This window comes from Triturus cristatus, chromosome 3_2 (assembly GCF_964204655.1).
Source record: "Triturus cristatus chromosome 3_2, aTriCri1.1, whole genome shotgun sequence".
Taxonomy (NCBI): domain Eukaryota; kingdom Metazoa; phylum Chordata; class Amphibia; order Caudata; family Salamandridae; genus Triturus; species Triturus cristatus.
The window spans coordinates 645,255,534-645,267,899 of record NC_140584.1 but is presented as its reverse complement, the minus strand read 5'-3'; the positions used below and the strand labels follow the sequence as shown (position 1 = coordinate 645,267,899).

Below are 12,366 nucleotides of genomic sequence, written 5' to 3'. Positions count from 1 at the left end.
TTTAAGACCCAGAAGTAAATAAATAAATAGATAGATAAATGATTAAATACATGAATAAATGAATACATAACATAAAAGAATAATTAATATACAAATACTTGAATACTTCCACTGCTTTGTTAGCGGGAGGAAGCGTCGTTGTTATACTGCTATTTTGCCCACCATGGAGCAAATCTTGGGCTCTTTTCTCAGTTCAATTATTTGAATTTGTGTTCTTGTCTTGTGGAATGTTGTATATGTGCTATCAGAGATTCCACAGCTTCCACCCACAGTAGAGGGGGCTACATGACCAGTGTACCGGCGGGGTTTTCAATGCATTTGAATATTAAAGTGACATGCCGTGAGACACTGTTTGGCCTGGGTGAGTTAAGTTTGACTATGAAAATGAAATTGTCAGTTTTGAAAATTCAACTGGTCCAAACTGATTAAAGATTAATTTAAAAAGGTGAATTATCCTTAAATAGTGGGAAAGAGGCTTAATTCAGTTAAAACTAGGGTGTAATTCAGTTAAAATTAAGGTGTGCGAAATTCGCTTAATTTGTATTAGCATAATTATGTTAAATTGTCAAACAATTACACAACTTATGCATAAATAGGTGAAATGCAAAACCAACATTTGGCGCTATGTTTTTGCCTGAAATGCATCTTCATCTCCATTTTGGATACAGGGCTGCATTTCGACACAAAAAGTAACACAAAAAACACAAGTGCCGCAAACAGTAGCCACCTGCATTCTGGTCATTTACGATATTCCCGTGCTCACACTAAAGTTTTGTGATGAATGTTGTTTCATTACATAACATAGCATAATAATGCAATTTTGAGAATTTCAGATATCAAGTGTAAGGTAAAACTATGCAAGATTATGCCAGCATAATGAACATTTAACCTGCTCTAGTTAAAATGTCTCCTGGCATTTATTGGTGGTTGCTAAAATTCACATAGGCTCATCAGTACAGAAATGCCTTTATCGGATGTGTAGTGAGCACCAGACCTCTGATTTTGGGTACACGTTGGGTGCACAATTTTAACATGCATAGGCTCAGTGTCCCTACAGGGAATTCAGTGAATTATCAATGAAATGTTGTTAATGAAGTGGACTGTGGAGTAGTTTGGTTTGAGTGTGTGGTGACAGTAGAGGACTTCAAAGGAGCTGATGCCTGTAACCCCTTTAAGGGTGAATTGACACTCCAATTAAGAAATTAAGAGGGTAGATGGGTGGGAACAGAACTATCTGAGTCTCTCATTGACTTCGTCCAAGGCTAAAAATAAAAACTGCAAACAACACATACTTAAGCTTTCAAACTCATGGGTTTAATCACAAAAAAGCAAAATAAGTAGTTAGTTAATTATTTCAAAGAATTAGCACAATTCCAGAATCATCTAATAGACAACCATAGAGTCCCTCACCAAAGAAAACCCAAAACCCACTGTTCAATAGACTAATAGAGATATTCTCTAAGTAAATCCCTTAAGCATCTGGCACTCTTCCAATATGACGTGTCTTTTATAATGCTTTCGACAAAGAAGGTACAAGCATTTCATATGGATTAAAAAGTTTCATTCATGAAAACCAATCAACTTATTAATTGGTACAACACACCTAATAACTCCTACTACTTAAATCATCTTATCTAATTAAGAAGATGAAATGATACATTATGAAACACAAGAATACAATAGCTTGTACAACTACTGCAGAACTCTGCTAAGCAACCTTGAAAGTTTTAATTGAACGAACATCCTTCCCTCCAGAGCGAAAGAACAATAATTATACAATTATATTAGGACTGACCATTGCTGAGGCTGTATTTTTATTTATTTCCTGCCTGGAATAGAGAAGGGCACATGCACGTGGAACTATTGTACACTTAAAATAAACATGCACTTTTGTGAAACATTTCATAAATGTTTGTCAATGTGGCCTAGGATGGCCTCGTTATGGCCTAGTTATGCCAACTGAAGTACACCTAAATGAATCACAGTTTTGTAGCAAATGTAAAACCTGTCACAATTGTGACCATTAATCTGTGCTCTAGTCTTCTTTTTACTTTGAGTTTCACTTGAGTGTGTCGACCATGTGGCCCTTCTTCTTCGTTACAGTCGTCACAGCTGTGAGGCGAGTCTGCCCCTCACGCTCTATCCGCACAGGGTAGTCCCTTATATGTACCTATTGGATAGTGAGAGTGGAGCTATTGTTTGTTTGGGCAGGGAAATATGGCACTGCATTGCCTGTCTGGACAGGGCGACTCCCTTCATAGTCGTAATGATTGTAATATGGAAGTAGACAAGATGGTAATGCCTTCTTAACCCAAATATTCTGGGCACTGGTAATGAGGTTGCAGTGGATAGTCTGCTGGGATGAGTTTGCCAAAGAAGAGGATGGGAAGGAGGTTAATTTGCCTTTCGATGAAGAGTGTCTTCAGCTTGTGGATTGTTGTGATGTTGACATTGCTCTTCATGCCTTTTCTTGACGCACCAACCATTTTCAGCTTGTGGTGAACACAAAGCAAACAATCGCTTCATCAGATTGGGGTTTTCCAGTGGTTCTACGTCCTCATATTGACCCCCCCTCTTCTTCATTGCTTCCTCAGGAGTGGAGCTGTTCAAGCGAGGGGTCCTCAAGGAGTATGGTGTCAAGGTGCTGGGGACCTCCGTGGAGTCCATCATGTTCACAGAGGACAGGCAGCTCTTCTCAGACAAACTGAATGAGATCAAGGAGCCGATCGCGCCAAGCTTCGCTGTCGAATCGGTAAAGTGAACTATTGCCCCATTGGAGATTACGCGTTACGCCGAGCGTGGAGTGGAAAAAACTCTGCAAACTCCGCTAGCGGAGCGGAACTTCGCGCCCAGGCACAATAAAGCTGTGCACTGTAACATTGTATTCAGTTATAGTTATGTGCTCAGTCAGTTGCAGTACTTTGCTCTGGGATAGTGTGTTTGATAATACCCCACTCTGGGACAGTGTGCTCAGTCAGTAGCAGCCCTATGTTCAGGGACAGTGTACTTAGAGTATGAAAGTGCTGCCGTCTTTGACAGTGTGATCAGTCAATAATAGTGCTGTAATATGGGACTGTGCGCTTAGCATGTGACAGTGATTCACTCTTGGTCAGCATTCATCAACAGCAGTTTTGCTGTAGTCTGGGACAGTGTGCTTAGTCAGTAGCAGCCCTATGTTCAGGGACAGTGTACTTAGAGTATGAAAGTGCTGCGGTCTGTGACAGTGTGATCAGTCAATAATAGTGCTGTAATATGGGACTGTGCGCTTAGCATGTGACAGTGATTCACTCTTGGTCAGCATTCATCAGCAGCAGTTTTGCTGTAGTCTGGGACAGTGTGCTCAGTCAGTAGCAGCCCTATGTTCAGGGACAGTGTACTTAGAGTATGAAAGTGCTGCCGTCTTTGACAGTGTGATCAGTCAATAATAGTGCTGTAAAATGGGACTGTGCGCTTAGCATGTGACAGTGATTCACTCTTGGTCAGCATTCATCAACAGCAGTTTTGCTGTAGTCTGGGACAGTGTGCTTAGTCAGTAGCAGCCCTATGTTCAGGGACAGTGTACTTAGAGTATGAAAGTGCTGCGGTCTGTGACAGTGTGATCAGTCAATAATAGTGCTGTAATATGGGACTGTGCGCTTAGCATGTGACAGTGATTCACTCTTGGTCAGCATTCATCAGCAGCAGTTTTGCTGTAGTCTGGGACAGTGTGCTTAGTCAGTAGCAGCCCTATGTTCAGGGACAGTGTACTTAGAGTATGAAAGTGCTGCGGTCTGTGACAGTGTGATCAGTCAATAATAGTGCTGTAATATGGGACTGTGCGCTTAGCATGTGACAGTGATTCACTCTTGGTCAGCATTCATCAGCAGCAGTGTTCCTTTACTCTATGACAGTGTGCTTGGTCAGCATAGCGCTGCACTTTAGGGGAGTGTGCTTAACCATTAATGAGCCATAGTGTGCTCTAGGACAGTGCGCTTAACATGTGATAGTGCCGTGCTCTGGGAAAGCATGGTCAGCCAGTGACTGCACCGTAGGACTATGCGTGCAGTGTGTAATTGTGTGTAATAGTGCTGTGACCTGAAATGTTGTACTTAGCGTGTGATAGTAATGTGCTCTGCGACAGTGCGCTTAATTAGTAATAGATCTATGTTTCGGAACAGCATGCTTAGTGGCACTGAAAGTGCTGTGTTCTTAGACTTTGGTTTGCCAGACATTGAGATGTGCTATAGGGCAGTGATGCAGCTGTGCTCTGGGGCACTGATACTCCATGTATTCATGGTCCATTTACTTCGTGACAGTGTGTCACTCTGGAAACGTGCTGTTAGTGATTGTGTTGATGGACTCTGTCAGTGATAGCACTGCACTGTTGGACAGCACTTTCAGTGAGGCAGCACTTTCAATGTTAGTGCTGTGTTGTGCAGCATGTAACAGATAGAGATGAAAACGGGTGTTTGACAACAGGTGAGCACTCATATGTTATAGATCCTGGTTGTTGCGAATGCTTGAGACGTTACCCCTATGTGAAACGGGTGAACAGCCAAATAATTTGTAGGTTGCACCAGGGAGTGACATTACAGTGCCTGAATGGAGATGGGGACCAGAGAGCGGTGGGCGAGTATGGAAGGAGGCTTGTCCATTTAGGTTTAACCTGTAGACAGATTTAGATATGTTATCGAAGGCCTCTTTTGTATAATATACGCAAAGTGGACTCTGGTTCAGCCCCTTGCCCAAGATTGGTGGCTGTCTTCTCTGACTTAGTTTGATGCGTCTCAGCCAATTGTTTTCCTCTGAATTCTTGTTTTTGTCCCGCTCCCAGAGCACAGCTGCTCCACTATTGTTTTGATTGGCTGAGTTGTATCCTTGCATTGCTGACCTTAGGAACCCCCATCAGGCACCATATTTAGACACCTCACAATCTATCCCCGTCCACTTCTTTTACAAAACCCACAGACCTCTTTGCAGCCGCCATTTATACACATCTCACATCTGTGCTTGTTTCCCACAATAGCAAGGTTAGGACTTCCAGGTAAGAGCCACTTTTAGGGACCACATAATAAGTGAACACCACCGTCAGAACTTAGCACTTGGCACTCTCCACTCAAGGCACCCAGATTCCGGAAGGGCTCCCCATGGTCTAACTGTACATGCATTCTGTGTTGGCAGGTGGAAGACGCCCTGAAGGCTGCGGATAAAATTGGATACCCTGTTATGATTCGCTCTGCCTACGCCCTGGGCGGGCTCGGCTCCGGTCTTTGTCCAGACAAGGAGAAGCTGATCGATCTCGCTACTAAGGTAAGATTTGAGCTCGAAGGCATTAAGAGAACACTGGAGTCCACTTAGGGGCTGTGACTTTATACCAGGGGGAAATGAGCTTCTATGGGCCATTGAATTCGAGATTTTCTGTCTCTATCTTCTGCAATAACTGTGTTAATTTGTGAATGAAACAATGAAAAAATACCTTCATCCTTCAAATGTCAGTGATGTGAAAGTTAAGGAGCATCACATTTACAAAACCCCAAGCCACTGGTATGGTTCAGAAGTGTCATTTAAAAGTGTTCCGAACTTGATGCCGACTCAAAAGTTCTCTCAGTTAAAGTTTGCCTTGATATAAATGCATGGAAGTGTCCCTTAGCTTCAATCCTACTGTTACTTGCTGTCACCACTGCCCAACTACAGCCACCACATGCCCTCACGAGTAGCTTTTCCAGAGCTGGTCTAACTGAGCACGCTACTGCGTTGATAGTGAGTCAATGCAAAAACATAAAAAAACACATATTCTCCTTTGTTCCCGCAGGCGTTTGCAATGACCAACCAAGTCCTAGTGGAGCGCTCAGTTGTGGGATGGAAGGAGATCGAGTATGAAGTTGTGAGGGATTCCGCAGATAATTGTGTCACAGTCTGTAACATGGAGAACGTCGATGCCATGGGAGTGCACACAGGTGGGACAACCTTTCATGTCCTTATTTGCAGTGACATTTGGTCCTCTTTTGAAAAGCGGAGTGCATATATACGTCTCTATATACCAGCCCGTCTGCGACTAGATGACCTCAGCCATTAAGGGCAATCTGGGTGGCATCTGAAGTGCTTCTTTCCCTTACTACGATCACGTCAAAATGCACCACATTGTTTCAGTATTGAAAATGATGCCATAGGAATTTTAGAAAGGTGCACATCTAGTTGAGTCCTGCTTTACACACCCCTCTCATTGCTCCTCTGCATTTCACAGAAGGCCGAAGTCTCTTTTTCTTGCTACCACCCGCAGCCCGTGCAGCAAGAGCGGTGGGGCCGGGTTGGGGGGATTCAACAGACGACCCAGAGGAAAAATTAAATAATTAATTTTCCCTCATCGTCATTCGTTGAAATCACCCCCACCCGACCCCACCGCCCCACTGCTCTTACCTTCACAGGCCACGGCTCCTTCCTACTGCTGATGTCTTCATCTTCAGAGTCTAGGAGTAATAGTCTGCACCTCGCACAAGGAAAGACCTTTGGGGTTCTATGGCTGGGCCTCTAGGTCCTCTGGTCCAATACTGACTAAATCTGACTTTTCTCTGAGGCACTCTTTCAACACTCCATATAACACTCCATATTTCCAAGCTTCACTCTGGTGCAGAAAGCTCCTTTCTTTCCGTTACACCCCGGTCAGCTCCTCTAGGCGTAGGACTTCTCTAATTCAGGGTAGAATACCACCATAGGCAGACTGCCAATGGTGGTGGCGGCCATTAATTGTTTATTTTTGTTTATTTTTTGATGTGTAGGAGATTCCATCGTGGTGGCCCCCTGCCAGACTCTCTCCAATGAGGAGAACCAGATGCTGAGAGCCGTGTCTATCAAGGTGGTGCGCCACCTGGGCATCGTGGGTGAATGCAACATCCAGTTTGCCCTGCACCCCACATCCTTAGAGTACGTCATCATTGAGGTCAACGCCAGGCTGTCCAGGAGCTCTGCATTGGCATCCAAAGCTACTGGGTAAGGAAGGAGGTCACTGCATTCTTCCATTGAAATTCACACTTCCTCTCCTAAATAAAAAAATGTATTGCTGCAGGCGGGGGCACAGGTAGTGCAAGCAAATATATTTCCATGCATGGGTAAAAGAGGTTCATGAGTGGTGGGGACAAAAGCAGAAACTTGGGAGCAGTAATATTCTGCATTTGCATTCCATGTCTTTCAAAGTAGATATAAGATAGATCTCCATTTTTAATGGTAGAAATTATGGTCTGCTCATAGTGCTGTAAAGTGAACTCCCCAGTAGCTGTTTGGGACCTCTTTCCATTGAACTCTAAAGCGGCTGATACATGTACAACTTTTAATGATGTAAATATTTCTTGGGAAAAAAAATGCATGTGAATAAGCACGAACACAAGAAATGTTTCCTATAACCTTGAATAAGTGCTCATCCACCCACAGGCCTGTGAGTATCACACGATGAAATCTTGGTTCTGCATCGTAGGATCCTCACTTTTAATCATAAGCGTAGAATCTTCTCACTTATGTGCAGGGACCCCAGAACACTTATTTTATATTTAGAAGTAAATCTATAGTTGTAGGTCGACACCTAAACAGTCTGATGGCACCCTCTCCAGTAGAAAGATAACACTGCTCTACCACAATCTTCTGTGAGTGAAACCCCCCACTTATAAGTACTTTAAGATTACATTGCAGCACCTAGCTGAAGATATAGCAGTGTCCCAAATAACCTTTTCACCTTCCCTCTCTGTTGGGAAAAAAATGCAGGCAAAGGGTGTCTACCAGGTCACAGAGTGAAAGTAGTCATAGAGAATACTGTTTCTTTATGAAGCCATCCACTTCCCTGTCCCAGTACTACTGTGCTGGCACTTTGCCTTACCGCTCCAGTTCTTATATCCGGCTGATGCTGAGAGGATCTCAGAACACTTTATGATTTAATAACATGTTTTTGTCCTTCAGATATTGAAGGTTTACCACTTCATGTGAAGTCTTTAATATCCATCTGCCTTGTTCTTAATTTTTGGGCAAATTTGAAGGGATTTTTTTTCACTGAAAATGCCATCTCTTTTCATGAAATGCTCTTCATATGGAAGGGAAAAGTCTGCTTCAGACCCTCATGCAGTCTTTGTGGCGTGTCTTCCATTCACACATTCAGTAGAGGACAGCGAGCTTTGTCAAAACATGACAAAATAAACCCTCATGGATAGAGAGGGAATCCACCTTACAGGAAAGCTAGAGGACCTCAGAGTGGAAGAAGAGACAAAGAAGCAAAAATGAAAAAACAAAGGGGGGATCCATGTTCTGAAACTGTTCCCTCTCATGAAAATGAGATCTCAAGAGAGGAGGCAATGAAAACATCATTGGCATTATTAAGACAATCTCACCACACTGGTAACACTGGTCGACGTTAAGACCATTGGAGTCAACATGCTTGCTGTTGAGAGGTTTGACGGTGCCTCTGACTTAGATATCTCAGGTACACACTCCCATGATTCATCTACTCCACTGAGTTCTACCCCTGCACTGAAATCTTGATCTCCGACTTTGATTCTCTCGATGCTACTACGCTCGACGTCAGAACATCACGACTCACCGTCGAAGAATTCTAAGTCTAACATAGCAGCAATGAGATGCCCGTCAAGGAAATTGACATCAAGAAGATCAAATTTGCGAATCTCCTTGAAGTCAGTTTACTCCATGCCCTTCCATGATGTTGTTCCCTTGGTGCATAGTAATCCTTTACAATCTCCAAGATTCGCAATTTTAGCTGAAGACCAGGTTCAAGAGCCACTTGAACTTTTGGACCATCTACCAAGACCTTCTTTGTCTCCAGCTCCACCTCCACCTCGGCACTCGGTTCCACCAGAAGGTCCTTTGATTGGTCCCAAGAGCCACATCCATGTCACCTGGACCTTTTAGACCTCAAATAACATCACCAATTCTGCAGGAATCACCTCAACCTAGCCATGATAGATGAAAAAGAAGACTATCTCCATATTTTTCTCCTGCAGTTTCTCAGAGTAATGCCACTGATTCCTTTAACTCTTACACACCAACATCTTCAGTGGCATCACAGGTAAGAATTTCCCTGGTTGATGACGTTCCAACATATCAAGATGTTCTATTGAGAGGTGCCACAAAACTCAACATACAAATGGAAGCTCCACAGACAACAGTCTCCAATTTTAAAGTCCAGAGCCTCTCCGAGACCTGTTCTCCCATTGGTCCCAGGCTTTGCAGAATTAGCAGAAGAAAAATTCCTAACACCAGCAGCGATATAGTCAGCAACCCTGAGACTTTTCAAAACATATATATCTTCAGAACAAGGCCCAGTCTACTTCAGACATAAACCAGAACCTGATTCGGTAACAGACTCTGCAGTGAAAAAAAGACACACTCTGTACCAGTCACATTACAGAGGGGAGAGTAAGAGGTTAGATGGTGTCGGCTGAAAATTCTGTGAATCAGCAGCTTTGGCCTTCAAACCAGAAAGTGCCTTTGCATCACTAGGGAGATACCAAAGATCTTTATGGGAATCTTTTCTCACTTTGACAAATGATCTCCATAAAGAGTGGAAGCAAGATTTCCTAGAAATTGTTCAAGAGGGACAGACTGTCTGCAACAGTGCATGAGTGCTGCAGTATTTTCTGTAGAGTTAGCAGTGGCATTTTTCTGTCATGCAATAAGGCTCTGTCGAGTTTCCTGGTTCAGACTAACAACTTTGAAACCAGAGCCTCATTTAAAGATCGCAAACTTCCCTTTTACCAGAGCCGTTTTATTTGTTCCTCATACAAATGAGGAAGTGGAACGTATGAAGAAGGAAACTGAGAGCTCAAAAGCTGTTGGATTGGAAGAAAAAAAGGATTCCAGATACCTACTGAAACAGAGGCTTGTACTCTCTCAGTAGTCTCCTCTTACTCCCAACCTCAACAACAACAACATCAATGGCAGCAGTCTCAATATTAGCAAAGACATTTTAGATAATAGAAGTTAACAACACAAACAACCGCAGAGATCGTATTCAAAATAACATTTGCAGTCAAAACAGTGGACAACCCACTCCGCCTTGTCTGTTACCTACTTCAGTGGGAGTGTAACGAATAATCTGACAGGGTTTAAGACAATAAGTACAGACAAATGGGCCCTACAGATCATGCAAACCCACCTCTATCAATCCCTTCAAATCTAGCATCAGGAAGTACTTTCTCCTACAAAAAGTGAAAAACAACCCGTTCCTCTCTCTGAAAGAGATAGATCTTTTTTGGTCCCCTAAAAAGGCCCCATGCAAGTGTTCAGACTCATTTTAGATTTAAGACAAGCAAACACATTGAAGAAGAAAGAGTGATTCAGGATGCTGTTCTTACATCAAATTTATCCTCAGCTCATGAGAGGAGACGTGATGTGTTCTGTGGATTTACAGAGTGTCTATTTCAAGAGTCCAGTAGCAGAAAAACATATCATAGTTGGCAAGACTCTTTTCCAATACAACGTTCTATCCTTTGGACTGAAATCAGCTCTGAAAGTGTTGTCCAAGTGCATGGCAGTAATCGCCTTTACTTGGACGACTGGTTGATCAAGGCACGATCTGCACATCAGACAAGGTTGTTCTTTAACACAACAGCCACACTTCTCATGTCCACATATCAACTTAAAGTAAACGTTATCTCCATTACGTCTTAAAGAAACAGTACTCTCTATGACTGTTTTCATACTGTGACCCGATAGACACCGCTTTCCCTCATTTTTTTATACCCACCAGAGAGGGAAGGTAAAAAGGTTGTTTGAGATATTGTTATGCATATCTTCAGGTAGGTGCTGCAATGTGATCTTTAAGTGCTTTTTAAATGGGTGTTTTTCTCTCTCACACAAAATGCCGGTAAGGTTAGGTTGTTTATTTACTGGAAGAGATGCCAGCAGACTGTTTAAAAATGAGGTGTCTACCTTTATCTACAGATTGACTTTTATATATAAACGTAGTGTTCCATGGTCTCCGCACATACGTGGGAATATTCTACCTTTATGACTTCAGTGAGGTTGCCTATACTCCAAAACCAGGATTACAAGTAACATTTTCGCACAGTTGGTTCACAGCTGCAGGCCTCTGGATACTGCTTTTGCATGTAAAGTCATGCTTGTACATCTAAACTGGACATATTCACAGAGATGGCAGGTGTCCCCTTTTGCGAAACAATATATAATGGTGGCTGATTTGTGGGATTCTCCTAGCCACCTAGAAGAGAATTTACAAGAGAATTTGCTTCCTTGCTCTTGGCTCATGATTCCACATTGGTGTCTGGTGTAATAAATTGGATAACTGAAAAAAGGTAAACTTATCTTCTGTTTGTAAATATTTGAATGAACAAGTTTCCTCCTTTGTTTACATACATGCACAGATGACCAAATCTGTTCCCAGCCACCTTTTTAAAAAACATGTAGGTGACTTATCTCAGTCAGTCACATCTTAATCTTTTTCAAAATGTGACGGCTTTGGTTTGCAATTTGGTGATGGCTTCTGCTACCTTTATCTAGGTACCCACTGGCTTTTATCGCAGCCAAAATTGCCCTGGGCATCCCACTGCCAGAGATCAAGAATGTAGTCTCTGGAAAGACATCAGCCTGCTTTGAGCCCAGCTTGGATTACATGGTCACCAAGATTCCTCGCTGGGACCTCGATCGCTTCCAAGGCACCACTAAGCAAATTGGCAGCTCAATGAAGAGCGTGGGGGAGGTGAGTGATGCCTTTGTACTCATCTACATACTGCACCATCATTAATGCCCCCTTGTCTTCCTCCTTTGGCATGGTTATTGTGTGGTGGCCATGTCAATCTGCAGGTCTGCAAGTGGACCTGCAGGGCTAAAATGGGGTATGAGTGTGATGAGGATGTTGCAGTAGTTGTGACTGTCTACTTTCCATGTTGCTCAGAAGCTCCACTGCTCATGCTCAGACTGATTGCATCGAATCTGGCCAAAGTAGATGGTATTAGTTAGGGAATTACTAGTCGTCCACTGTACCATTTTTGTTCAGTTATATATAAGTCTCATCATAAGTTTCAATCACCAGTGGCACAAGACGATGTCAACTAAGAGCTTATCTAAGATGAGCTGATATCTTTAAAATATTTGGACTTACAAAACAGGGAATGATAAATGTATAAGACAAATATATAATAAAATCCTTAATCATACATAGCAGATGGATTAGAATGTCTGACACACTAATTCATGTCACCATATGTAGACCTTCAGCAAAGGTCTGGCCTCTACTGCCAGTGACTTACCTCATGCTGGCTGATGCTTTTTCTTGAATTTTTCAGACAATCAGAGGAAACCTAAGGGAGCACAGGGAGAGGTACACAGATAAGGTAGGAGGAAGCTGAGTTGCTAGGGTACACATCGCTGGTG

At 42.8% G+C, this 12,366-nt stretch overlaps 1 protein-coding gene across 1 annotated transcript in view; it reads left to right on the top strand.

Moving 5' to 3' along the window:
* The window catches only part of CPS1 (carbamoyl-phosphate synthase 1), a 215,946-nt gene that overhangs the window by 53,873 nt on the left and 149,707 nt on the right, over positions 1-12,366 (top strand). The window contains exons 15-19 of the mRNA XM_085648589.1: positions 2,595-2,752; positions 5,161-5,289; positions 5,792-5,936; positions 6,756-6,966; positions 11,494-11,692. Of these exons, the coding sequence (XP_085504715.1) occupies positions 2,595-2,752; positions 5,161-5,289; positions 5,792-5,936; positions 6,756-6,966; positions 11,494-11,692 (842 nt within the window). The remainder of the gene's footprint in view (positions 1-2,594; positions 2,753-5,160; positions 5,290-5,791; positions 5,937-6,755; positions 6,967-11,493; positions 11,693-12,366) is intronic.